The sequence below is a fragment of the Phyllobates terribilis genome, unplaced genomic scaffold, assembly GCF_046119375.1.
Source record: "Phyllobates terribilis strain yellow unplaced genomic scaffold, ASM4611937v1 Scaffold_7__3_contigs__length_470593459, whole genome shotgun sequence".
Lineage (NCBI taxonomy): Eukaryota > Metazoa > Chordata > Amphibia > Anura > Dendrobatidae > Phyllobates > Phyllobates terribilis.
Window position 1 is genome coordinate 434,486,505 of NW_027362767.1, and position 27,703 is coordinate 434,514,207.

The 27,703-nt window shown below is 51.0% G+C and overlaps 1 protein-coding gene across 3 annotated transcripts; it reads right to left on the minus strand.

Annotated features, from left to right (window-relative positions):
* EML2 (EMAP like 2) lies at positions 1–27,703 on the minus strand. 3 transcript variants are annotated; one of them, XM_073642098.1, is made up of 22 exons: positions 27,443–27,703; positions 26,860–27,033; positions 24,647–24,770; positions 22,027–22,128; positions 14,333–14,361; positions 12,078–12,207; positions 10,337–10,486; positions 10,182–10,251; positions 9,896–10,006; positions 9,715–9,810; positions 9,467–9,631; positions 9,051–9,150; positions 8,813–8,967; positions 8,599–8,727; positions 7,832–7,963; positions 7,152–7,219; positions 2,132–2,220; positions 1,953–2,050; positions 1,790–1,877; positions 1,426–1,521; positions 835–965; positions 1–560 (listed from the first exon to the last, which is right to left on the minus strand). In XM_073642098.1, exons 1-22 carry the CDS (start codon positions 27,507–27,509, stop codon positions 435–437), a joined length of 2,430 nt encoding a protein of 809 aa, XP_073498199.1. In that variant the 5' UTR covers positions 27,510–27,703; the 3' UTR covers positions 1–434. The 3 variants fall into 3 exon arrangements, with proteins under 3 accessions (XP_073498199.1, XP_073498200.1, XP_073498201.1); XM_073642099.1 differs by lacking the exons at positions 22,027–22,128; positions 24,647–24,770; positions 26,860–27,033; positions 27,443–27,703 and adding an exon at positions 14,441–14,554; XM_073642100.1 differs by lacking the exons at positions 14,333–14,361; positions 22,027–22,128; positions 24,647–24,770; positions 26,860–27,033; positions 27,443–27,703 and having other exon boundaries at positions 10,337–10,509; positions 11,946–12,079.

The following is a 27,703-nucleotide window of genomic DNA, read 5'->3' on the forward strand; positions in this document are numbered from 1 at the left end:
TTTGTTTTACAGAATTTATTGCAGTGAATTGTAAGTGCCAGCCTCTGAGAACAAACGTCTCTACATGACGGGTAAGTAGCAGACCTTCTGCTGTCAGCAGGAGATTTTAGGGGCTTAAATGCTCTGTGCAGCTGTGCAAATAAGAGTGCGCAATTCCTGGTGCAAAGAGACTTCTCTAGTAACATGCTATCCAGCTCTCTAAGGAAAATGGCAAGGCCATTACCACAGCTGGAGAATCGGTGCCGAGACGTGGCAGAAGCAGGTACGGAGCAGAGCCGGGTGACGCACTGTGGGGGGCACTGTTGGAGGGACCAGGGCAGGTAAAAAGTGTTAGGGTCTGAAAACAAGACTCTGCTGGTAAGACCTATAGGTTCTGTACGGGAAGACGACATAGAGGCTGCGTAAGAAAACCGTGGGCTTCGGGTAATGGGTGGTCACAGGATCGACCACTGCAACACCGTGCAATCCTTGCCACCAACTGAGATCAGAGCAGTGCCGTTGTGCAGAAAGCTGACGCGGGTAACATGGCTGCTGTGACCGCTGTACTTATAACTCGGGGCCTGAAAAGAGAATCACAGGACATTAATGAGCAGCCCCCCAAGATCAGCCCCCTCATTCATCCTAGACACAGGTGTGATAATCTGCAGAACGGCCGATGTTCTAGAAGCATCTCCAGGTATCTATGGGGGCATGGAACGAATTTAGTAAATGGCTTCTCATTCAGTATAACCATTACCGAACAGGGAAGATGTGACGGGCTGTATCATTCCTGCACCAACCCCCTATGAATTCCCCCCCTACATGATGTAGGCACATCACATTTACAGCTCTTACCCGGGGCACCACGCAGGGATAATTATACAGGCGGACTCCTCCGAAATCATCCCCGGTGGCCACCAGTTTTCTGTCATGTGACTTTATCACTGCATTAATGTCGGTTCCATCTGCTCCGTCTGGCCAGATGCCTAGAAAATACAAAGAACGAGAAAAAAAAAAAGTCTATATCAGACGGTCAGTCCAAAACACACAGCCGAAAGGATCGGGATTTCAAGACGAATGTGGTTAGAATTAAAAATAATAGTAATATGGTTGCATTATTGTTAGACCCGGCAGCAGTTTTTAGTGCACGTTCACACATTTATTTATTTTTTTAACTTGAATTTCGTAACTAGCGCAACATCTACACACCAACAATAAATTACTTTTTTCTTATTTGTTATGAACTGATGTCTTTTTCTTTTAAATAACTATTCTCGTTCATCTGCATATAACAAGGCGACTTTTATAATTATCTTACTCGATGAGAGCTGTGGAATAATGTGCAGACAGTCTGCACCTTATATTTGCTGGATCTGGAGATTAGTCCCATGTTGTGGAGCAGCACACCGCGGCAGACGTAACAACCACCATGTTTTAGGTACTCACCCAGCACATGGAAGCCCAGCGTGCAGGATGCGTTCTCCCACTCCACGTTGCGTACACTCTCTGCGCTGACAATCTGCTTCCCAGATTCTGGGTCCCCTGGGTGGAAGAAATCACGTCTCAATATAACTAGTCAGCATCACAGGTAGCCCGGATATAAAAGGAGCTGCTTGTCACCTGGTATCCCTGACAATCACTCCTGACTTCATCCACAGATGTTACCCCCCCATATAGAAGTCTCATCACCAATCCTACTCATCACATCCAATCTCGCATCCCTGATTGAGTTCAGCAGAACTCAAGACTCCGACCTGTCTGCACTAAACAAGATCTTAACGCGCGAGCCGAATGGGATACTTTTACTCACAATAGAGGATTTCGTAGTCACCGCTGTTCGTCATGAAGCTGGAACTATCGGAAGCCCAGTCCAGGTGTGTGATGTAGCTGGAGTGACCCTGCGGGGAGAACAAGACAGCGGTCATTTATAAACCAAATTCGGGCTTGGTACACGTGACTGCAGGTGCACTCACCGAACACTTTCCCACCCGTCTGTACTCTCGTCCTTCTTCAGCCACTTCATATAGGTAGATAAAGTTATCATGTGACCCAACTGCCAAATACTGGCCATCTGCAAGATATGGGAGTCAGTAAAGTACCGAGATACAGAGACAAAGAAGCAGACATGCAGGACACTGGATGGGAACCTTACCAGGACTGTAGCTGATGCCACTGATCTGTTCACCCGCATCTGAAAAGGTTGTCACTATGACGTGTGATTGAGTGTCCAATACCAGGAACCTGAAAGGAAGGAAAGACCAGACTGAGCTGTGCAAGTCCAACCCATACACGCAGAGGGCAGGACCGTCACGCTAACGATCTTTCCGTATACACCAACTGCAGTTTTATGCTGTGGAGAGACGGTCCAGATGGTGCTGAAGAAGAGCGCAGCACAGTTTGGTGACCAGAGGTTTCTATCTCAATGCATACGAGTGAGAAACTCAGTATCTACATCTAAAAGGACAGAGCAAAGTTGGCCGCAGCTCAGGAGCTTAAATTTCGTGGCCAAACTGAGTAATGACAATTATCAGCTATGGAAGGGTCTATAGATGACTACTACAGAGAGACTGCAGGAATAGGAGAAGAAAACTAGACAAGAGCTATTATAATCTTATTGGAGTAGGATGAGCAACTGATCCACAAACGCTGCTGAAGGCATGTGGGATGACTTTCATGCAACTTTTGTAAGATTTCGTCTAAGCAGCAAGTTATTTCTGCTAATAAAACTGTACAAAATAAAGACTCTACAAAGAAATGGATATTCAGGAGTACATAAATGCAATGATGGAAGTGATCATGCAACTGAGATCAGTGGGTGAGGATATAAAAGAGAGCCATAGTTTACTTGACAAATCCAGTGCGTTGGGGACAAAGCTGACGCTAAAATTTCCAAAAACGAAGCTAAAAGGTGAATAGCAGACAACAAAGGAACTGTGCAGTTCTCCATAGAAGGAGTGTTTGTCCATACGTTGCATTTTTTGCCGTTTTTTTTTCAAGCGTTTTTCTCCACCAAAGTTAATGAGATTTCTGAAATCTTACGCACATGTTGCTAATTTCCCCTTGCAGATTTTAACCTTCAAAGCTTTTTTCTTTTTTTTTTTAAATTTACAGCGTCAGTTCTTTCAGCGTTGTTTTTTGTAGCATTTTTGACTCATTAAATTAAATGGGAAAAACAAACCATGCATATTTAACGCAGAGTTTTTCCTGCAGAAAAATCTGCTCCAAATACTAAACCTGCGCACATACCCTTAGTGATGGATGTAAAGTCACACAAAATGGAAACTAGAGCAGGTTTAAGATGCCACAAACAGGAACACTAACAGAAGACTATACAGTATAGAAAAACAATTGCCAAAAGGGGCTAGAAAAAAGGTCAGAGCTACAATCTCCGATTCGTGATTGAACGTTAGTCGGATATTATAAGGATGGTGCATGGAATTTGGGGCAACTTGAAACATGACATGCAAGATGTTTTTTTCAGAGAACTTGACTTAAATAATAATCAGATGATCTATATTGCTGATAGCAGCAGAATAAAGGCAAAAAAGGTACAGGACATGGAGTCCGCCAGTTAAAATAATTAGAATCTAACCATACAAGTAAAAGACATGTAAGTTTCCGCTCTAGAAGAACTGTTATAAAGTATATGGCCGATAAAGGACTATATGGAAGGCAGGCGCTATAAATGCTTATCTGCTTTGGCAATAGCCATCATCTCCATACAATAAAAGAACAAGTGACATGAACACATTGACTGTATCTACATATGTAATAGATGTCTACGTCACAGACATCCAGAAAGCATTAGTGAAGTGTGAGAATCGATCTTGAAAAAAAAAAAGAATCTGAAAGGTAATGTGAAGACATCACTGGAAATAAGAACAAAAGGAAAAAAATTGACAGTGGTCAGACAACATCTGAAAAAAAATGGCCAAAGTCAGCAAGAATCCAAACACTACAAGTGAGCAGATACAGAACGAAGACACGCAACAAGAGAAAACAAAGGTAAACCACCTGTACGTCTCTCATACAAAACATACAGTGAAATGTATATCAACCCACATATTGGGAAGACATATCTCAGCTCTTGGAGGTGACTGTCAGCAAAAGCAGATGACAAAGAAAAGACTGCTGTGCAAAAATAAAGCAGTCAAACTATCCAAAGATCAGTCGTGGAAGGAGGAAGAATCAGAAGGCATGGAAAGGCAGAGAAGACTCCTGAAGGAACAGATAGATAACACGGTGGAGACAAAGTCTGGTAGATGAAGAGCAAGAGAACAAGATGCATGAAGAAGAAGAAGAAGAAGAGAGAAATGTCCTGACACAGAAAGTGGTAGGACTTGTTTAGGCTACAGAAGAAAAAGACGTGATGATCATCAAAAGAAGAGCTTGAAAGTGAAAACGGATATTTTTGCAAAGTCAGTGACTGCAGATGGGGTGATGAAGAAGCTAGGCCTCCTGGACTCAGCCTTACCTCTTGAGAAGGTGTATTGGGAGTACACAAATATTGCAGGCCTACACGAAGGATGGACCATCTTTAGCATAATATGTGACCTCTTTGGTATATTTCGTCTTATCCTTCATGTTGCGAATATATGTCACTGTATATGACAAGTATCAGTTACTTCATCCATAATGTATGAGTGCTGAATAACTGTGTGGAAGGCTGATAACTGCACCATAACTTTGAGTTGACAATCACGTGTACCGAGCAGAGGCAGGGCAGGGCAGGAATTAGGGGGTGGCAGACTGGGCACTTGCCCAGGACCCATTATCCACAGACGGGCCCCCTGTTGGTGTGGCGCCCCTGAGGGTTCGGTCGCCACAGCGGTACTGCATCTCTTTAATGAGGTGTGGTATCTCTCCTTCGAGGTAAGGATGGTGCAACTGTCAGGACCTCACCTCTGCATCCAACACCACACCTCTCCCACCTGAGGGGGGCTTATAGGCACCAGGGTGCTGCCCCAGCCAGGATAAGTGGAGATGGGGGAACCAAAAGATAGTGGGGAACCTAGTAATGGGTAAGGGTGGAGGACACACTTAGAGGTTACACAACAAAATTCATATTTAATAAACAGCCATCTTGGGCTTATGGTTTTTGATTGTGATCTTCATCGCTGAACGTGGCTTTCTGTGTGAACCTGCAGTTGATGGGGACACTGTCCTCGTGCTCTGGCCTTGAGTCGAGGAGCGGGCAAGAGTTAACAGCTGTCTCTACCCGGTCAAGGTCCCTGCCTAAGAAGGCCTGGAGGGGAGCGGAGGAGTAAAGCTCCGCAGGCAAAAGGATCCCAGGGGCATGCAGACGGAGCGGTATATGCCACCTGTCCTCGCTATTCTGGCCTAGTCAGAGGGATTCCTGCTGCAAAAGGGGTACCGGCCCCCGATATCTGACTTTGTTACTCTATGTCTCAGTCGGAGAAGCCCGGAGGCTCAGTGGATCCCACCGGGTAACGGACGGAGCGGAGTCGCCACCCGTACCCTTGTTCTGTGCATAGTCCAGAGGGAGACCCGGCCTTAGTACACGCACCACACACGGACAGGAGAGGACCTAGTGGGAAAGTCTAGGAACACTCTGGTGCGGGGTCCTGACCAAAGCACCTGAACTACCCGTAGGTTGTCGGAGCCCCCGGTCCTGGTGGCCGCAGCGCGCCATGAGGAGAAGGGAGAAGCCTTGCAGCTGTGCATACTACCATGAGTAAAGCTTGGAAGACTACCCCTATGGCCTCCGGTTTCTCATTGCAAAGCGGCACCGCATGACACCGCACCACATCTTTCACTACAACTCCCATCCTCCTGTCTCCTCTGCCCTGAGTCCCTGCTCCGCCTGTGGGGAGTAGTATCATCTCCTGCTGCCACAACATGCCGCCTCAGAGGACTAAACGCAGCGCTGGTGGAGGATCACCAGAAACCACAGGTGGCGTAGTCAATACAACCACTCGATTAACACCAACTCTGAAAGCCCATTACACCCTTTTTAATGTGACGGCCCTGGGCACGGAACGGGTCCAGGCCACGGCTACAACCCACCAAACATCTGACCCGGCTCCGAGTACCCCCATCTCTCAGGGTAGGGCTGTGAGCGTCACATTGGGACCTCGCTTGTGCTGTGCTGCCCGCACTTTCACTGCAGCAAGTGGGCGACTAGACAGATGAAGTTAAGTGAAAAGGCAAGACGGCACCCGGGCAAAAGCATGCAGGAGAGAAGGGGCAAAGATGTGCTGATCTTTCCGCCTCTTGTCCTGCTGAGCGCGGCACTGTCCAGTGTTATCTGTAGCTCCAGCGCAGGCAGAAGTCAGGACAGCACTGCTCAGCAGATCCCGAGGCTGTAGAGGTAAGCAGTGCTGTGCTGACTTCTGCCTGCGCTGGACAGTGCTGCGCTCAGCAGGACAAGAGGCAGAGAGAGATCAGCAAAGGACATCCAGCTATTAGTAGCTTAGTTCCATTGGCAAAGATCAAGAGAACAGCACTGCCACCTCTGCTCTCTCTGTTCTACTGTCTGGTAGCCGGTGACCATAGTGACAGCGTTATACTATGTCCTTACAGCTGCTGGTCAGTGTCAGGACACACACAGCCCGATAGACACTCCTGACGACATGGGCCTGGTGTTACACAGCAGTGCCTGCCCAAGCTGCATAAAAATCTTCCGTCAGTTACATAATAAGTGCAAATCACGGGACGGAGTTACATGGTGTAGGAGTGTATACCCAGCCCCACACCATGTAACTGTGTAACCCGTGATATGCGCTTATTTTTGAAGTAACGGAAGATTTTTATGCCGCTTGGTGAGTGCCGTAACTTCTTTCACTATTATTATACTTTGTATGGATGTACCGAGCACCACTGCTGCTTTTCCTCCTGGCCCTGGCAGATCTTGTTTTCCCACGCATGTTAGTGTTTGGTGCCCAGCACTTCTATTTTTTTGGACTCAGATCTAGGCACACCTGGTGGTACGTCTGATCGCCAGGTATCAGTCACATATCTTATTAGACAGTCTATGGGATAGTGAACGTACTAGTAATATCATAATGCGAGTGCAGAATTTGTCTAAAACTGGCCATGAGCGGACGAGCGCCACTCCACGTACGCAGAAGCGGACGAGCGCCATTTATATCCATGCACGCAGAGCAGAGGACTTGCTAATAGGATATAGGTTTATCCAGTCAGTCACTCACCTCCCAGTTGTGGTCCCCACAGCTACGACGTTTCCAGATGGATGGAATCCGGCCACACGAGCAGGATCCTGGGGAAAGACAACAGATAGGCTTATGACCATGGTATACACAGCAGGTTACACATCCAGCAAGGCACATGGAGCATAAACATTCACATCTGTATATGGCATCCCGGGCCACACGGGCTGAGCAGGGGCCTCTGCGGCTGCCCAAGAATGACTCCCAGGTCTACATTTATCACATCATTGTGAGGGACCCTGTGTAAAACGCATCAGTAAATGACAGAATACCGGCTATTAGTCGGTAATATTAGTGCAGCTCGTCCTGAGATCAGTCACTGGTCACCTCCCGTATAATAGCTGCCTACGATCTCCAGTGGCCACGGCTATGGATGACCACATAGAGGCACCGATATACGAAGCCTCATAACACGCCATGTTGCATCACTGTATAAATTATATATATTATTCATCTATTGTCTTCCAGGATCAGTACAAAGTAAGGAGCCACAAGATGTGCAGTTATATGGAGGAGATGATGGTGCACATCCAGATATCACCAGGATCAGGCCGTGCCACCACACATCACCCGCAGGTAGGACACCATGCTCTCTCCATATAAACCTTGTACATCATGTAATGGGAGATGCTGCAGAACATCTTCTCCTTCTCCGCTCTCACCTCCAGGGTGGTGGTCCACACAGGTTCATGGCTTTTGCTGTTCCAGAGATGAACCAGTTTATCGTGTCCACAGGTGAGAAACAGTTCAAGAGATGGATGACACGAGAGACCCCACAGTTCATCTGTGTGACCCTGAACCAAAAGGACAAAGATTACAAGTGTGTTTTGGGACATATTATATTGCGAGCAGTCGGGTCCGTATATACCTGCGTCTGTAACGTACCCCGGGTTGAACACATTGTACAAGACATAGCATGGTAAAATATAAAATGTGTTACGTTGCTAGCAGGACACGGCTGGCGTTAGTGCCTGGGGGTATCCCATCGGGTTATTCGGCACGTCACCCCTGAGCATTCGCACTGAGCACCGTGTCATAAGGGGCACAGGCAATGGCAGGTACTGTTCTAGGGACCGCGGATGTGATACGTCTGAAGGTGGGCAGAGTGAAGCCGGCGCGGATTGCCCCCAGGGATCGCAAGACATGACAGGGAGAGCGAGTGCCGACACCGCTGGAACGGTCCGGAAACCCGGAGTATAAGTGTTATTACTTTACAAGAGGGAAACATAGGGATTGAGAAGGGATAATCCAATTAGTGGACAACCCCTTTAAGGAAACTGTTGCTACTGTTACACTGTGATATCACTGCAGCTCTGCGGTGGCCACAACATTGTCCTGAGCGAGGATTCCCCCTCCGGACCCCACATCACAGCTGTACAATGGCAGATCAGTGCTGCGCATCCTACATCATATTCCTGCCATTCAGCACCTGGATCAGGCAGCTGAGCGCGTTCTCCAGGCTGCCGCTCATCACACAGTTCTTTGTGGTGCCCACGTACAGGGTGTCTCCTCCTCGCCCCTCGGCGATGGTTCGCACTGGGCCGTAACATTCTGGAATCTGAAAGATAAAGCGTACATGGAGTACAGGTTCATCCCCACAGTCTCATCACGGGACGCTACGTCTGGACTCTGCGCTTTCATACCCGAATCTCCCGCACTTTCTTATATTCTCGGTCCCACAGTATGACTCTGCCGTCCTTGCCTCCTCCGGATAATAACGTCCCATCTCTGCACACACATAAAGCGAAGACCCCACCATCGTGAGCGCCGCACACCGCCTGGGAGATCCTGTGACTGCCTGAAAGGGAAGCCCACCGAGGCCTATGAATCACGCCGCGTCACCATGATGTCTGCAGGGGAACGCATCATGAGTATTCGTACCTTTACCCCATATAAACAGATTGCCGTTAGAATCTCCGGTGACCACATCTCCGTTCTCAGCAAATGCCAGACACAGGACAAAGCGCGGCTTCTCGTGTTTCTGTGGAGGAGAAACGTGACCGGATAAGTTCATTGCAGCCTCTGTGTCATTGATTGTTTCGGTGTCTTAACCATAAATCCTGACAAAGTCCAAATCCACCGGGTTTGGCACAAAAATACATATACTTAAAATCCGCCCCCCCCCCCAAAAAAAAATGATGAAAGGAGACCGATGTGTCCAAGTCATTACTAATTTGGTTCACATTGCCTTGTTTCTACAAGTACCGGGATCCCGGATGAGCCCCCAATTTCTGCCTTTTTATGGTGTGCGTTGATCTTATTACAGAGATGGTGTCAGTTCTTCTGTCCCTACTTACCTCAAAGACCCCCTGTCTCTTGCTCAGAGTGGCCATTGTCCCCGCGGCCGCCCCCGCGGGGGCCGGCTCCAGGCTCCAGTAATACAGCTGGGACTTCCCACAAGTTATAATCAGGTTGGGTTCTGTTGGATGAAAAATGGCGGCGAGCACGGGCTCTGTAGAACACTGGGCACATATAAACGGCATCGATTAACAAGTATTTATGATTTTCACATATAACGTTCAGCAATCTGAAGAGGATCTCGTACCTTGACTTCCGTCACCTTCAGTTCACGCTGCCACTGCCACACTGACAAGACGTGGTCTCCAGATTCATCACACGCGCACAGATGACTCCCGCCATCCTGCGAGGCGCAAGGAAGGAGCGGAGGTCACGTCATATGACGGCTGTAGGCGGTGTACCATTCAAGACACCACAACTTTACTCACCGTTTTGGAGAAACTCAGACAGGTGACCGCTCTGTCAAAATGCCCCACCCCGATCACGTGAAGAGTACACAGGCTGACAGAGTGCCAGATCCGGACATGGGGGGGCAAAGCCTGGGGGCAGGAACGGATAGTTATATGGAGAATAATGGGATATCATATAGAATAACATGATACTTTGCACCGTACAGATGTGTCCACAGTAATGACCGTGCAATAAAAGAGGTCTCCTCAGTCATAAGAAACCAGAAAGCATAATACCCAGCGCCCATCATCATCCCATACTCACCTTACCATCCTGAGAGTTACCCGCCACTTGCCCGCTTGCAATTGTTACCGAATCTGGATGGACAGCAATACTGTAAAATGGAGAAAAAGCAAGACAGTAAAAAAGGGGTAGAGTCACCCCACAAATCAGCGGGTATAATGATCGCTTCCACTGACCTTTTGATGTCATCAGTATGACCCCGGTAGTGTCTCTGTGTGCCGGCTGCAGGGTCGTACAGGACGCAGACAGCAGCTGTAAAATACAATAACTCTCCGGACGGAAGGATGTAGAGATTGCTGCGACAATCCCGACCCCTGTACCCATATCTGTGAATCCCGGAGATCAAGGACTATGACATTAGACAAGAGATTATTACCGTATATGATAAAGGGAAAATCCACCTCCAAACCAGAATCCCCATGACACTCTAGACTCCACCCACCAGACCCCCATGAGAGACCCCCCCAGACTCCACCCACCAGACCCCCATGAGAGAGACCCCCCCCCGGACTCCACCCACCAGACCCCCATGAGAGACCCCCCCCAGACTCCACCCACCAGACCCCCATGAGAGAGACCCCCCCCCCTTGGACTCCACCCACCAGACCCCCATGAGAGAGACCCCTTCCTCGGACTCCAGCCACCAGACCCCCATGAGAGAGACACCCCCCCCCCTCGGACTCCACCCACCAGACCCCCATGAGAGAGACCCCCCCCCTCGGACTCCACCCACCAGACCCCCATGAGAGAGACCCCCCCCCTCGGACTCCACCCACCAGACCCCCATGAGAGAGACCCCCCCCCTCGGACTCCACCCACCAGACCCCCATGAGAGAGACCCCCCCCCTCGGACTCCACCCACCAGACCCCCATGAGAGAGACCCCCCCACGGACTCCACCCACCAGACCCCCATGAGAGAGACCCCCCCTCGGACTCCACCCACCAGACCCCCATGAGAGAGACCCCCCCCTCGGACTCCACCCACCAGACCCCCATGAGAGAGACCCCCCCTCGGACTCCACCCACCAGACCCCCATGAGAGAGACCCCCCCTCGGACTCCACCCACCAGACCCCCATGAGAGAGACCCCCCCTCGGACTCCACCCACCAGACCCCCATGAGAGAGACCCCCTCCTCGGACTCCACCCACCAGACCCCCATGAGAGAGACCCCCCCCCTCGGACTCCACCCACCAGACCCCCATGAGAGAGACCCCCCCCCTCGGACTCCACCCACCAGACCCCCATGAGAGAGACCCCCCACCCTCGGACTCCACCCACCAGACCCCCATGAGAGAGACCCCCCACCCTCGGACTCCACCCACCAGACCCCCATGAGAGAGACCCCCCCCCCTCGGACTCCACCCACCAGACCCCCATGAGAGAGACTCCCCACCCTCGGACTCCACCCACCAGACCCCCATGAGAGAGACCCCCCACCCTCGGACTCCACCCACCAGACCCCCATGAGAGAGACCCCCCCCTCGGACTCCACCCACCAGACCCCCATGAGAGAGACCCCCCCCTCGGACTCCACCCACCAGACCCCCATGAGAGAGACCCCCCCCCCTCGGACTCCACCCACCAGACCCCCATGAGAGAGACCCCCCCCTCGGACTCCACCCACCAGACCCCCATGAGAGAGACCCCCCCCCCCCTCGGACTCCACCCACCAGACCCCCATGAGAGAGACCCCCCCCCTCGGACTCCACCCACCAGACCCCCATGAGAGAGACCCCCCCCCCTCGGACTCCACCCACCAGACCCCCATGAGACCCCTGGCACCTTGCTTTGGAAGCTTGATAGCCTGTATGGAGCCACCCCAGCCAGTCTGGGAAAGTCATAGTCAGCGTTTGATGTTAGACTTCTGGGGAGGGGGTGAGAGGGGCGACTCCTGGACATTACACAGAAGGATACACCCATTCCAGCTGCAGCTCCTTCGGGGGAAGTTCTCCTTTTGCTTCTAGACTGTAAGACGCGACCAGTGAATCTGGCACGTAGAGTGGAACAGAGCGCCCCCGCAGGTAGAGCTTCACAACGCCCTCTTCTGTAAGGGGAGAAAATTTTCAGAAAATTGTGAGTGTTCTGCAGAGAACGACGTGAAAGCAGAGGCTCAGGAGACAACACTAACTTTCTATTTTCAGAAGGTAAAATAAGGTCACATCAAAAAAAAAAAAAAAAAAAAAAAGCACAACGCAAGAGAGAACATGAAGAGGCTGCAAATGACCACGAGTGATCGGCGGGGTAACAATCAGGGTGGTGTGGACCAATGGGCAGATAGGATGTATCATAAGAACATTTTTTTTCTTGAGGTTCGTGGCCGGGATCAAGTTTGCATTTTCGAGGCCTTTGCAGGTTATTTTTTCTTCTCTATTTTGTGGCACTTTTTTTTTATTTTTTTAAACAGAAAGAGCACAAAACAGGTAAAGATTACTGGAGGTCCCTCTAATCTCCGCAGAGGTCACCAGCAGCCCCCTGAGGACCCGGCCTCTCTGACCGGGCTATAGCAGTGGACTAGCAGCCGGCCATACATAGCCGAATATGGCCGGAGGCTGTTACAATAACGATGAGGGTGATAGTTCAGCAGTGAGGTCTATTATTCATTATTTCCACCCCGTGAGAAGACAACACACAAATCAAACAGCAAAGAGGCTTATAACAATCAGTCAGTAGAGGCGACAATCTATTCCGTGTCGCCCGTGAGGTGCTGGTACCAGGTGCTAGGCACCACTGAAATGGAAAGTCCTAATGTACCAGCAAAGTGCCTCTTCAGAGAGGAGGAGGGCTTGAACTCTATAGCGCCACCTATTGGAAGCAGCAATCCTACAAGTCGCTATCGACCCTTTAACGAGTCGTGCTATATGACTTAGAATAAAAGCCAAATCAGAATCTCAATTAGTAGACAGTGTTTCGGGGGAGTGCCCCTTGTCAGTGCAAAGCATGAGAACTGATTTGGCTATGTGAGAGACTCAGTCCAGAGCCTCTCACCTAGCTAAAATCAGTTCTCATACTTTGCACTGACAACAGGCAATACCCCAAAGCACTGTCTACAAATTGAGGTTCTGATTTGGCTTTTATCCCAAGTCATATTACACGACTCGTTAAAAGGGTCGATAGTGACTTGTAGGATTGTTGCTTCCAACAGGTGGCGCTATAGAGTTCAAGTCCTCTACCTCTCTGAAGAGGCAATTTGCATATTAAATTTCCCAGAGGAGCATGGCACGGCGAATAAGCCTCCTTACATTGGCACTCCAGAGGTGGTATATCACTCTCCACAAGGAGAAAAGTTACCCCTTAGACCCCAATGTACTAGGGCACGAACTGCCCTGCTCACATGGGTCTCCGCTTCATAACACCCAGTATCGGCCAAGTTCACACTTTGAGATCTTTACAGACCCGGTTCACACTGACGTAACATCTGGATGCAATCAACGTTATCCGCTTTTTACGGTTTGCCGCCGTCTTGCACCATCTATTGCGGATTTGACGTATTTTTCCACCTTTCTGTTGATTTTGCTTTATACCCATCAATGCAAAGTGTGAATTGTTCCTGGTAACTATCAGCGAAGCCCGATGTGTGGAGGGCGGATCGCACTGCATATATTACAGCCCCCACCTGTGGCTTCCTGCCAGCAGAGCATGATGGGAATTGTAGTTTTGCAAAAGATGGAGATTACTGCAACAACACACGCTGCGCGGTGTGAACCAGGGAGGACGGCAGCGCAGGTGTGAGCGGGGTGGATACTGTATGTGTATAGGTGACACTACATGTGCTCATGCATGGCTACATACGTCACATTTTACCCGGATGGTCAAAAATGTCAATTTACTGTGAGAATATAAAATGAATGGGTATCACCTGCAAAAATAACAATAGTTTTTGCTGCATTTTTCAGTGCAGTCAGAAACTTCTCATGTAATTATATCTGTTAATCTCGGGTGTATTGCAGCGTCCCAGGCCGACTCCTCCGCCCCCTGCGCACATCCTCCCAGATGGCGTTAATTATCGGCTTATTATCTCCAGACAAGGCTGAGATCATTATCACCATCTGCAGCTACTAATTCACCTGCGGTAAATATTACAGCACGGACCGTGTCGCTGGAGACGAGGACGACACCAAACACACGCTACAAGAGCGGCACAGACACACAGCAGCGCCCGCGGCACTCACCCGGGTAGAAGACGACTTGTTTGCTTTTGCTGTAGAGACAGAAAGTGACAGTGTTACAATGCAGCAGGATAATATGTGTCCCCCCTCAGCCGCTGACACACGCCATACCTCGATGTCTTCTTCATTTTTGTCTGTGTCACCAATCCAGAAAACTTCCTGATCTACAAGAGCGTTAGACACACCCGAGGGAGGCCGGGTTATCTCAGAGGCCCAAGTCTCCTCCATCCTCCCAGCCCACACCCTCCTAAACCCTGCTCACTAATTAGGACACAGGGCTACTTGGCGGCAAGACTTGGGATGAATTCCCACGCTGCTGATTTCTGTGCAGAAATCGGTTCTGTTCATCTGAACGAGGATGTTTCAGATAAACGGGAAACTTAAGAGAACTTTCTGCAACAAAATCTCCGTTTCATCAGTCAGTTTTTGCGGCGTAGAATTTGGGCTTAAAACAGTTTGAAATGTTGCAATTTTTTTGCCCAACTCAGAAAAAAAAAAGATTGTGTGATTTTGCATTTTTGCATCAGTCTCTATCAACTTTTTGAAAAGTGGCAACAAGTTCACAAGGAGGTGGCGTAGACAAGCGATGCCAGAAGATTCATCTTAATGTCCTCCTGTCTCTGATTGGCGCACAGCTGCCGAAAAGATGCAACAAATGTAGAAAGAAGCGGACGCCTCTTAGTGTAGGAAGGAATTTGGTGCATCTTGCTGCAGCGCACACCTGATGAATCGGGTGATTATCAAAACTTCTTCAGGAAAGAAAAGCTGAAAAAAAACTCCTTTAGCAAAGCAGATTTCCTAAGAAAGTTCCAAGTGTTTTTAGAGAAGGAAAAGATGCGAATTGTCCTCACATTTCACCGCTCACATTGCAGAGGGTGAGGGACCTGCTGACATCTGCAGGATAAACTGACACGCGGCACATTTCCAGTCCGCACCGTAAGGCAATTTGTGTTTTTGATGCAATGTGGGAGAAGAGATTGCGTTAAATCTCGCTCTTAATGCAGCGATATAAGATACATTTTCCACAAGCAAAACTGCAGCTAAAAATCTGCTGCATTTACACTCCATGGCAGTGTACATTCACATGTGCATTTATACTGTGACGGTGGTGGACGTGAGCTGCACGCTTCACCCTTTGCATTGCAGCTTAGGTGGACAAGCGCTGCAGATATTTTTCCTGACAGTTGCATGAGCGTTCGTAAACTCTCATACAAAGCTTTCCTGCTGTATAACACTTTCGTCCAATGGGAATGTGCCCTATAAGCAACATATCTGTCGTATCATAAATCTATAATAAGTCATTGCGCACTCTATGGTGCAGGACTGATGATGGGAGTTGTAGTTCACAGTGCATCTCTCTGACCAGGCGGAGTGATCAGTGCAGTATCCTCCAACGTGGTGCAGATCATTCACAAGCGCCGTCTAGGAGGCTGCACAGCCTTTACTGACACAATGGTAATAATGTCAGCAAATCTTCAGAATTCCAAACACAGTGAGACTTTAGTGGAAGTCACATTAGTAAATTGGGGAGTGGGTGAGGTGGAGGACGTCCCCTGCAGTGGCTGCTACTGCGTAATATTGACAGCCCTGCTGTTCTCTGCATGGGAACTGATAGCCATGTTTACTGACAGGACAATGTGGATATCATTGTGTACACAGCTCCTGCCTCCTGTATAGACAAGCTACACCGTGTCTGTGTACACAGCTCCTCCGCCTTACCTACACACTGCGCTTACACTTATTCCTCACCACAACCTCCAATCTACTAAACATTTTCACTAGCAAATTTAATGCTGACTCTAGTGGTGTGACTACAGTATGATGGTGGCAGCAGTGTGACTACAGTATGATGGTGGTTTGACTACAGTATGATGGTGGTGGTGTGATTGCAGATAATGGTGCTGTGACTACAGTTATGGTGTGGCTACCGTATGATGGTGTGACTACAACATGATGGTAGTGGTGTGACTACAGTATGATGGCGGTGGTGTGACTACAATATGATGGTGGCAGCAGTGTGACTACAGTATGATGGTGGCAATGTGACTGCAGTATGATGGCGGTGTGATTGCAGTATGATGGCGGCGGTGGTGTGATTGCAGTATGATGGCGGTGGCGGTGTGATTGCAGTATGATGGCGGTGTGATTGAAGTATGATGGCGGTGGTGGTGTGATTGCAGTATGATGGCGCTAGCGGTGTGACTGCAGTATGATGGTGTGATTGCAGTATGATGGTGGTGTGATTGAAGTATGATGGCGGTGGCGGTGTGACTGCAGTATGATGGCGGTGGCGGTGTGATTGAAGTATGATTGCGGTGGCGGTGTGATTGAAGTATGATTGCAGTGGCGGTGTGATTGCAGTATGATGTCGGTGTGATTGCAGTATGATGGCGGCGGTGGTGTGATTGCAGTATTATGACGGTGGTGGTGTGACTGCAGTATGATGGCGGCAGTGGTGTGATTGCAGTATTATGACGGTGGTGGTGTGACTGCAGTATGATGGCGGTGGCGGTGTGACTGCAGTATGATGGCGGTGCGACTTCAGTATGATGGTGGTGGCGGTGTGATTGCAGTATGATGGCAGTGGCGGTGTGACTGCAGTATGATGGTGGTGGCGGTGTGACTGCAGTATGATGGCGGTGTGATTGCAGTATGATGGTGTGATTGAGGTATGATGGTGGTCGCGGTGTGACTGCAGTATGATGGCGGTGGCGGTGTGATTGCAGTATGATTGCGGTGGCGGTGTGATTGCAGTATGATTGCGGTGGCGGTGTGATTGCAGTATGATGGCGGCGGTGGTGTGATTGCAGTATGATGGCGGTGGCGGTGTGATTGAAGTATGATGGCGGTGGCGGTGTGATTGCAGTATGATGGCGCTAGCGGTGTGACTGCAGTATTATGGTGTGATTGCAGTATGATGGTGTGATTGAGGTATGATGGTGGTCGCGGTGTGACTGCAGTATGATGGCAGTGGCGGTGTGATTGCAGTATGATTGCGGTAGCGGTGTGATTGCAGTATGATTGCGGTGGCGGTGTGATTGCAATATGATGGCGGTGGCGGTGTGATTGCAGTATGGTGGCGGTGTGATTGCAGTATGATGGCAGCGGCGGTGTGATTGCAGTATTATGGCGGCGGCGGTGTGATTGCAGTATGATTGCGGTGGCGGTGTGATTGCAGTATGATTGCAGTGGCGGTGTGATTTCAGTATGATTGCGGTGGCGGTGTGATTGCAGTATGATTGCGGTGGCAGTGTGATTGCAGTATGATTGCGGTGGCAGTGTGATTGCAGTATGATGGCGGTGTGATTGCGGTATGATGGCGGTGGCGGGGTGATTGCAGTATGATGCCGGCGGTGGTGTGATTGCAGTATGATGGCGGTGGCGGTGTGATTGCAGTATGATGGCGGTGTGATTGCAGTATGATGGCGGTGGCGGTGTGATTGCAGTATGATGGCGGTGTGATTGCGGTATGATGGCGGTGGCGGTGTGATTGCAGTATGATGGCGGTATGATGGCGGTGGCAGTGTGATTGCAGTATGATGCCGGCAGTGGTGTGATTGCGGTATGATGGCGGTGGTGTGATTGCAGTATGATTGCGGTGGCAGTGCGATTGCAGTATGATGGTTGTGTGATTGCAGTATGATGGCGGTGTGATTGCAGTATGATGGCGGTGTGATTGCAGTATGATGGCGGTGTGATTGCAGTATGATGGCGGCGGCGGTGTGATTGCAGTATGATGGCGGCGGTGGTGTGATTGCAGTATGATGGCGGCGGCGGTGTGATTGCAGTATGATGGTGGTGGTGTGATTGCAGTATGATGGCGGTGGTGTGATTGCAGTATGATGGCGGTGTGACTGCAGTATGATGGCAGTGGCGGTGTGATTGCAGTATGATGGCGGTGGCGGTGTGACTGCGGTATGATGGCGATGGCGGTGTGACTGCGGTATGATGCCGGTGGCGGTGTGATTGTGGTATGATGGCGGTGGCGGTGTGATTGCGGTATGATGGCGGTGGCGGTGTGATTGCAGTATGATGGCGGTGGCGGCGTGATTGCAGTATGATGGCGGCGGCGTGATTGCAGTATGATGGCGGCGGCGGTGTGATTGCGGTATGATGGCGGTGGCGGTGTGATTGCAGTATGATGGCGGCGGTGGTGGTGTGATTGCAGTATGATGGCGGCGGCGGCGGCGGTGTGATTGCAGTATGATGGCGGCGGCGGTGTGATTGCAGTATGATGGTGGCGGCGGTGTGATTGCAGTATGATGGCGGTGGTGTGATTGCAGTATGATGGCGGTGTGATTGCAGTATGATGGCGGCGGCGGTGTGATTGCAGTATGATGGCGGCGGTGGTGTGACTGCAGTATGATGGCGGTGGCGGTGTGATTGCAGTATGATGGCGGCGGCGGTGTGATTGCAGTATGATGGTGGCGGTGTGATTGCAGTATGATGGTGGCGGCGGTGTGATTGCAGTATGATGGTGGCGGTGTGATTGCAGTATGATGGCGGTGGCGGTGTGATTGCAGTATGATGGCAGTGGCGGTGTGATTGCAGTATGATGGCGGTGGTGTGATTGCAGTATGATGGCGGTGTGACTGCAGTATGATGGCGGTGGCGGTGTGATTGCAGTATGATGGCGGCGGCGGCGGTGTGATTGCAGTATGATGGTGGCGGTGTGATTGCAGTATGATGGCGGTGGCGGTGTGACTGCGGTATGATGGCGATGGCGGTGTGACTGCGGTATGATGCCGGTGGCGGTGTGATTGTGGTATGATGGCAGCGGCGGTGTGATTGCGGTATGATGGCGGTGGCGGTGTGATTGCAGTATGATGGCGGTGGCGGTGTGATTGCAGTATGATGGCGGCGGCGGCGGTGTGATTGCAGTATGATGGCGGCGGCGGTGTGATTGCAGTATGATGGCGGCGGTGGTGTGATTGCAGTATGATGGCGGTGTGATTGCAGTATGATGGCGGTGTGACTGCAGTATGATGGTGGTGGCGGTGTGATTGCAGTATGATGGCGGTGGCGGTGTGACTGCGGTATGATGGCGATGGCGGTGTGACTGCGGTATGATGCCTGTGGCGGTGTGATTGTGGTATGATGGCAGCGGCGGTGTGATTGCGGTATGATGGCGGTGGCGGTGTGATTGCAGTATGATGGCGGTGGCGGCGTGATTGCAGTATGATGGCGGTGGCGGCGTGATTGCAGTATGATGGCGGCGGCGGTGTGATTGCAGTATGATGGCGGCGGCGGTGTGATTGCAGTATGATGGCGGCGGTGTGATTGCAGTATGATGGCGGCGGTGTGATTGCGGTATGATGCCGGTGGCGGTGTGATTGTGGTATGATGGCAGTGGCGGTGTGATTGCGGTATGATGGCGGTGGCGGTGTGATTGCAGTATGATGGCGGCGGTGTGATTGCAGTATGATGGCGGTGGTGTGATTGCAGTATGATGGCGGTGTGACTGCAGTATGATGGCGGTGGCAGTATGATTGCAGTATGATGGCGGTGGCGGTGTGACTGCGGTATGATGGCGATGGCGGTGTGACTGCGGTATGATGCCGGTGGCGGTGTGACTGCGGTATGATGCCGGTGGCGGTGTGATTGTGGTATGATGGCAGCGGCGGTGTGATTGCGGTATGATGCCGGTGGCGGTGTGATTGTGGTATGATGGCAGCGGCGGTGTGATTGCGGTATGATGGCGGTGGCGGTGTGATTGCAGTATGATGGCGGCGGCGGCGTGATTGCAGTATGATGGCGGCGGCGGCGTGATTGCAGTATGATGGCGGCGGCGGTGTGATTGCAGTATGATGGCGGCGGCGGTGTGATTGCAGTATGATGGCGGCGGTGTGATTGCAGTATGATGGCGGCGGTGTGATTGCGGTATGATGCCGGTGGCGGTGTGATTGTGGTATGATGGCAGTGGCGGTGTGATTGCGGTATGATGGCGGTGGCGGTGTGATTGCGGTATGATGGTGGCGGTGTGATTGCAGTATGATGGCGGTGGTGTGATTGCAGTATGATGGCGGTGTGACTGCAGTATGATGGCGGTGGCGGTGTGATTGCAGTATGATGGCGGTGGCGGTGTGACTGCGGTATGATGGCGATGGCGGTGTGACTGCGGTATGATGCCGGTGGCGGTGTGATTGTGGTATGATGGCAGCGGCGGTGTGATTGCGGTATGATGGCGGTGGCGGTGTGATTGCAGTATGATGGCGGCGGCGGCGTGATTGCAGTATGATGGCGGCGGCGGTGGTGTGATTGCAGTATGATGGCGGCGGTGTGATTGCAGTATGATGGCGGCGGTGTGATTGCGGTATGATGCCGGTGGCGGTGTGATTGTGGTATGATGGCAGTGGCGGTGTGATTGCGGTATGATGGCGGTGGCGGTGTGATTGCAGTATGATGGCGGCGGTGGCGGTGTGATTGCAGTATGATGGCGGCGGTGTGATTGCAGTATGATGGCGGCGGCGGTGTGATTGCAGTATGATGGCGGTGGCGGTGTGATTGCAGTATGATGGCAGCGGTGTGATTGCAGTATGATGGCAGCGGTGTGATTGCAGTATGATGGCGGTGGCGGTGTGATTGCAGTATGATGGCGGTGGTGTGATTGCAGTATGATGGCGGTGTGATTGCAGTATGATGGCGGCGGCGGTGTGATTGCAGTATGATGGCGGCGGTGGTGTGACTGCAGTATGATGGCGGTGGCGGTGTGATTGCAGTATGATGGCGGCGGCGGTGTGATTGCAGTATGATGGTGGCAGTGTGATTGCAGTATGATGGTGGCGGCGGTGTGATTGCAGTATGATGGTGGCGGTGTGATTGCAGTATGATGGCGGTGGCGGTGTGATTGCAGTATGATGGCGGTGGTGTGATTGCAGTATGATGGCGGTGTGACTGCAGTATGATGGCGGTGGCGGTGTGATTGCAGTATGATGGCGGCGGCGGTGTGATTGCAGTATGATGGTGGCGGTGTGATTGCAGTATGATGGCGGTGGCGGTGTGACTGCGGTATGATGGCGATGGCGGTGTGACTGCGGTATGATGCCGGTGGCGGTGTGATTGTGGTATGATGGCAGCGGCGGTGTGATTGCGGTATGATGGCGGTGGCGGTGTGATTGCAGTATGATGGCGGTGGCGGTGTGATTGCAGTATGATGGCGGCGGCGGCGGCGGCGGTGTGATTGCAGTATGATGGCGGCGGTGTGATTGCAGTATGATGGCGGCGGTGGTGTGATTGCAGTATGATGGTGGCGGTGTGATTGCAGTATGATGGCGGCGGTGTGATTGCAGTATGATGGCGGCGGCTGTGTGATTGCAGTATGATGGCGGCGGCGGTGTGATTGCAGTATGATGGCGGCGGCTGTGTGATTGCAGTATGATGGCGGCGGCGGTGTGATTGCAGTATGATGGCGGCGGCTGTGTGATTGCAGTATGATGGCGGCGGCTGTGTGATTGCAGTATGATGGCGGCGGCGGTGTGATTGCAGTATGATGGTGGCGGTGTGATTGCAGTATGATGGCGGCGGCGGTGTGATTGCAGTATGATGGCGGCGGTGGTGTCAGCACTTCCTGGTGACTGTCAGGCGCAGTCCCCGCTGATCACCCTCAGTATCTCTACGTGGTGGCCATCTCGCAGAGATACGTCACAGCGGAGGCCGCGGGTCACGACTGTCTCCCCAATACTGAAGGCAGCGCTCACCCGTCCCTCCTCCCTCCAGTGGACACCAGCAGCCGGCTCCGTGCATCTGACATATCCCTCTTCACAAAGGAGAGACGTTCCGGGGAGAGAGGGCGACGAACACTGGAGAAGAGACATAAATGACGTCACATAACCCCGTACATCCGACAGAAACACCAAATCTGCTGGAAAATCACCAAAAAAGTACAATGAGATGTGAATAGTGCGTAACCCACTGGCCAAATACTGTCACACAGTGCGCACATACAGCCAGATAAGCCCGGACAGGCAGGCACTGTATAGTCGGGGACCACACTACTCAGAGACCCCATAACAGAGCAGTAATGGCGACCCCCTAGTCCTGGCACTCTGCACTACAGTAATGCTGCCCTCTGCTGGTAGCACTAGTAATGTGTCATGGATCCTACTCCATTCTTTCAGCTGTAAGACATTCAGGACAGGCAGAGGGACAGCTCCTGAAATCTGGCACTACATCAGGGGGACTGTGGGGAAATGAAGACACCAGAGATGATGGGGCGAGGTGTCACTGTGTGATACTGCCAGGACATGTGAGTTCTGTGTGAACAAGACCAAAATCAGGTGTAGCTACAGGGAGTGCAGAGACAGCGTCACAGCCAGGGCAGGGGAATTAAAGGGCATTTCTGGATTCAGAATACCCCAGTTAGTTTACTCACCCTCTCCAGGTCCAATGCTAAGTCTCTGCCGCTGCTCCCAGAGTCTGTTACTGTCTGCAGCGCTGACGTCACATCGATAGCGCTGCAGCCAATCAATCAGTGAGTACTCAATAGGAAGTGGAGTCTGGAACAGATTTTACATTGGGGTTCAGGAGGTTTAACCCCTTAATGACCGGAGCTTTTTGCATTTTCGTTTTTTGCTCCCCTTGTTCCCAGAGCCGTGACTTTTTTATTTTTTGGTCAATATGGCCGTGTGAGGGCTTATTTTTTGAGGGATGAGTTGTACTTTTGAATGACTTCACTGATTTTACCATATCGTGTACTGGAAAACGGGAAAAAAATTCCAAATGCGGTGAAATAGCAAAAAAAAAATGCAATACCCCAGTTATTTTTGGGTTGTTGTTTTTTACTACATTTACTGAATACTAAAACTGACCTGCCATTCTTATTCTCCAGGTCATTACGAGTTGGTAGATACCAAACATGTATAGGTTCTTTTTTTATTTAAGTGGTGAAAAAAAAAAAAATCCAAAGTTTGCTTAAAAAAAAAAAAAAAAAAAAAAAAAGTCTACACTTTCCGAGACCTATAGCGAGTCCATTTTTCGTGATATGGGACCGGGTGAGGGCTTATTTTTTGCGCGTCAGGCTGACGTTTTTATTGATACCATTATGGGGTAGAGCCGATGTTTTGATCGCCCTTTATTGCATTTTATTGCAATGTTGCAGCGACCAAGAAAACTTAATTCTGGCGTTTAGAATTTTTTTCTCATTACGCCGTTTACTGATCGGATTAATTATTTTTTTATATTGATAGATCGGGCGATTCTGAACCCGGCGATACCAAATATGAGTATGTGTTTTTTTTTTTTATTGTTTTATTTTGAATGGGGCGAAAGGGGGGTGATTTCAACATTTATATTTTTTTATATTTTTAAAAACATGTTTTTTACACTTTCTGCTTGCTTCAGTAGTCTCCATGGGAGACTAGAAGCAGCAGTTGCCTGATCGCCTCTGCTACATACAGGCGATGAGCAAATCACCTGTATGTAGCAGAAATGCTCATAGTAATCTAGACATGACAACCACAGGAGTCTGCTGCAGACCCCAGGTTGTCATGCCAACCCATCGGTGACCCGTGATCACGTGACGGGGTCACCGATGGGCGGAGTCAGTGACGCCCTTCCCAGAAGCGCGAGTTAAATGCCGCTGTCAGAGAATGACAGCGGCATTTAACTGGTTAACAACCGCGGTGGATCGCGATTCCACCCACTGCTGTTGCAGGCACATGTCAGCTGTAAGAATCAGCTGACATGTGCCCCGTTCAGTGCGGGCTCAGCGCCGGAGCCCGCGCTGAACAGGCGGTACCGACGTGATGTGCACTAATACGCACCACATCTGAAAGGGGTTAAAGGGCATCTGTCATCAGGATTTCACCCTCAAACTATTTATATGAACATGTAGCTTTCTTAAAGACAAGTCCAGCGATACCTTTACATAGCCAGTCCGATCCTTTGTTACTGAGAAATCAGCGTTTGAATTGATATGCAAAAGAGGCTGAAGAGCTATGGTAGACCCGAAACCTCTGTCACTCCGGCTTTATCCCCCACCCAGAGTCGCCTCCTCCTGCTTGACTGGCGGTTCCTTTGCCTGATGTCACACAGAACAGAGGCTGTCAGTCAAGCAGGAGGAGGCGGCACTGGGAGGGAATAGAGCTGAAGTGACAGAGGCTTCAGATCTACTGTAGCCCTTCTGCCTCATTTACATATCAATTCAAATGCTGATTTCTCAGTAACGGAGGATCAGACCGGCCGTATAAATGTATCGCTGGACTTGTCTGTGAAAGAGCTACATGTGCATATAAATAGTTTATGGGTGAAATCCTGATGCCAGATTCCCTTTATGTTATGTTTCTGCGCTCACTACAAAGTCAGGAAATGGAGCTGTACCTTTTAGAGAAGATTGGGGTCCCTCCTTTTTTAGGAGATGAAGGCGAAGTAGACATGCCACTCCTCCTGCGTGGGGCCAAACCATTCTGAGAAGAGCGGGGAGGAGGCTTCACAATATGGGGCCCTGAAAATGCATCAAGGAACAAAGGCATCAATCATATAATGACCTGTGATCAGACTAGAGACCCCACACCTTATACTACAGCACCATCTCCTCATCTATCACTGCTGACAACCTGCCTGTATACATGTGTGAGAGGTTGTCAGCACCGCCCCCTGGTGATGACATCACTGATATAATGTGATGTGATCAGACACAAGACCACACCCCTTATACTCCAGCACCAGGTGGACCCTCACTGCTTACAACCAGCTTGTATACCATGTGTGAGAGGTTGTCAGCCCCGCCCCCTGGTGATGACATCACTGAGAGATTTCAGCCTCGCCCCCTGGTGATCATATCACTGAGAGGTTGTCAGCCCCGCCCCCTGGTGGTGACATCACTGATATAATGACCTGTGATCAGACACAAGACCACCCCACACCTTATACTACAGCACCAGCTCCTCATCTGTCACTGCTGACAATCAGCCTGTATACCATATGTGTGAGAGGTTGTCAGCCCTGCCCCCTGGTGATATCACTGAGAGGTTGTCAGCTCCGCCCCCTGGTGATGATATCACTGAGAGGTTGTCAGCTCCAGTCCCTGGTGATGATATCACTGAGAGGTTGTCAGCTCCAGTCCCTGGTGATGATATCACTGAGAGGTTGTCAGCTCCGCCCCCTGGTGATGATATCACTGAGAGGTTGTCAGCTCCGCCCCCTGGTGATGATATCACTGAGAGGTTGTCAGCCCTGCCCCCTGGTGATGATATCACTGAGAGGTTGTCAGCCCTGCCCCCTGGTGATGATATCACTGAGAGGTTGTCAGCTCCGCTCCCTGGTGATGATATCACTGAGAGGTTGTCAGCCCTGCCCCCTGGTGATGACATCACTGAGAGGTTGTCAGCTCCAGTCCCTGGTGATGATATCACTGAGATGTTGTCAGCTCCGCTCCCTGGTGATGATATCACTGAGAGGTTGTCAGCTGCGCTCCCTGGTGATGATATCACTGAGAGGTTGTCAGCTGCGCTCCCTGGTGATGATATCACTGAGAGGTTGTCAGCCCTGCCCCCTGGTGATGACATCACTGAGAGGTTGTCAGCTCCAGTCCCTGGTGATGATATCACTGAGATGTTGTCAGCTCCGCTCCCTGGTGATGATATCACTGAGAGGTTGTCAGCTGCGCTCCCTGGTGATGATATCACTGAGAGGTTGTCAGCTGCGCTCCCTGGTGATGATATCACTGAGAGGTTGTCAGTTCTGCCCCCTGGTGATGATATCACTGAGAGGTTGTCAGCTCCGCCCCCTGGTGATGATATCACTGAGAGGTTGTCAGCCCTGCCCCCTGGTGATGACATCACTGAGAGGTTGTCAGCTCCGTTCCATGGTGATGATATCACTGAGAGGTTGTCAGCCCTGCCCCCTGGTGATGACATCACTGAGAGGTTGTCAGCTCCGTTCCCTGGTGATGATATCACTGAGAGGTTGTCAGCTCCGCTCCCTGGTGATGATATCACTGAGAGGTTGTCAGTTCTGCCCCCTGGTGATGATATCACTGAGAGGTTGTCAGCTCCGCTCCCTGGTGATGACATCACTGAGAGGTTGTCAGCTCCGCCCCCTGGTGATGATATCACTGAGAGGTTGTCAGCTCCGCTCCCTGGTGATGATATCACTGAGAGGTTGTCAGCTCCGCCCCCTGGTGATGATATCACTGAGAGGTTGTCAGCTCCGCCCCCTGGTGATGATATCACTGAGAGTTTGTCAGCCCCGCCCCCTTGTGATGACATCACCGATCCTATCACTTCCTGCCAGAGAGCAGCAGCTTTAATTCATTGGTCTGCCCTCATTATTTGGGGGGTCGTCTTTAGCAGCACCCCCCACATGTAACACCACAGCTGCAGATTTTATTTGTGGCGTTTCCTTGCTGAGGTGAGCAGAATCATAGCGAGGCGCAGGAGACGGTGCAGCGAATTATTACGGCCCCCTGTAACATCTGCAGAAAACTGTAGCAGCCAAATGTGACTGAGCCCCAAAGCAGGAACTGAGTGTGGCCCCCGCTGTGCGGAGTACAATGGATGCTGGCATTGTGCTGCCGGGGATCAGACCCTCACCTTGTCGTCCCCGCAGGGGGTCTCCCCGCTCCTCGCACACCCGCAGCCTCCTCAAGGCGTCACTCAAGGCCGCTCTCAGCACCTGCATCTCGTCCTCCTGTAGCTGAAGCCTCTGCTCCAGATTCGATATCCGGTCATCTGTGTCCATTGCGCTGGGACCTGAGAGGCCATCATCTGGGGAGGGGGATTACACGTTACAGACCCTCCTGACACACGGGGTTAATGATCGTCTTGTCACCAGACACAATGTATTTCATTAGCAGTTATGAATAATACATGCGTCCTCTGCACCCCCCTCACCCGTCCTCGAAGGGCCCTGCTACCCTCCATCTGTAGGCTGCCCCCTCCCCCAACGCTGATGGTACCAGGCGCTGCCATCTTCGCCACCACCTCCTTGCCCTCGTTACAGTCAGAGAGATGGCAGAATTGTATGTGGCGGCACGAGGCGTCGTCATCTGGTGACATGACGACCTATTTTCTGTCCTCCACCATCCCAGGGCTATCATGGATTTTAGGGCTTCCCTGGGTCTTGGGGTGGCAGTTGGGGTGTGATGTGGGTGAGGGGTACTGTCGAGGCACTCACCATTACAGTACTGCAGGAGGGAGCTGGTGTCGTAGACAGAGCTGCCCCCGGCACCGGATTCTGACATGTCGTTGTCGTCTGTCTCGTGTCTCGCTGTATTTTCCTCTCCCTTTCGTTGTCTTCTGTTTTATGTCTTCCTTTCTCTCCCTTTTCTCACATCCCTCTCGCTCGCTCTATGGTCGCCATGGTAACTGCTTCCTGCAGCATCTTCTCCTGTGGTCCCCCCGCCGTTCCATCACACAGGCTCCGCCTCCTGGAGCA

What these genes read in the sequence shown, in the direction of transcription:
- EML2 (XM_073642098.1), bottom strand. Translation starts at nt 27,509, where the DNA reads ATGTCAGAATCCGGTGCCGGGGGCAGCTCTGTCTACGACACCAGCTCC. An exon ending in ACTGGAGGGAGGAGGGACGG is followed by an intron (nt 14,362 to 22,026) that starts GTGAGCGCTGCC and finishes CTGTCTCTACAG; the next exon opens with CAAAAGCAAACAAGTCGTCT. An exon ending in ATCCCTGCGTGGTGCCCCGG is followed by an intron (nt 561 to 834) that starts GTAAGAGCTGTA and finishes TTCTCTTTTCAG; the next exon opens with GCCCCGAGTTATAAGTACAG.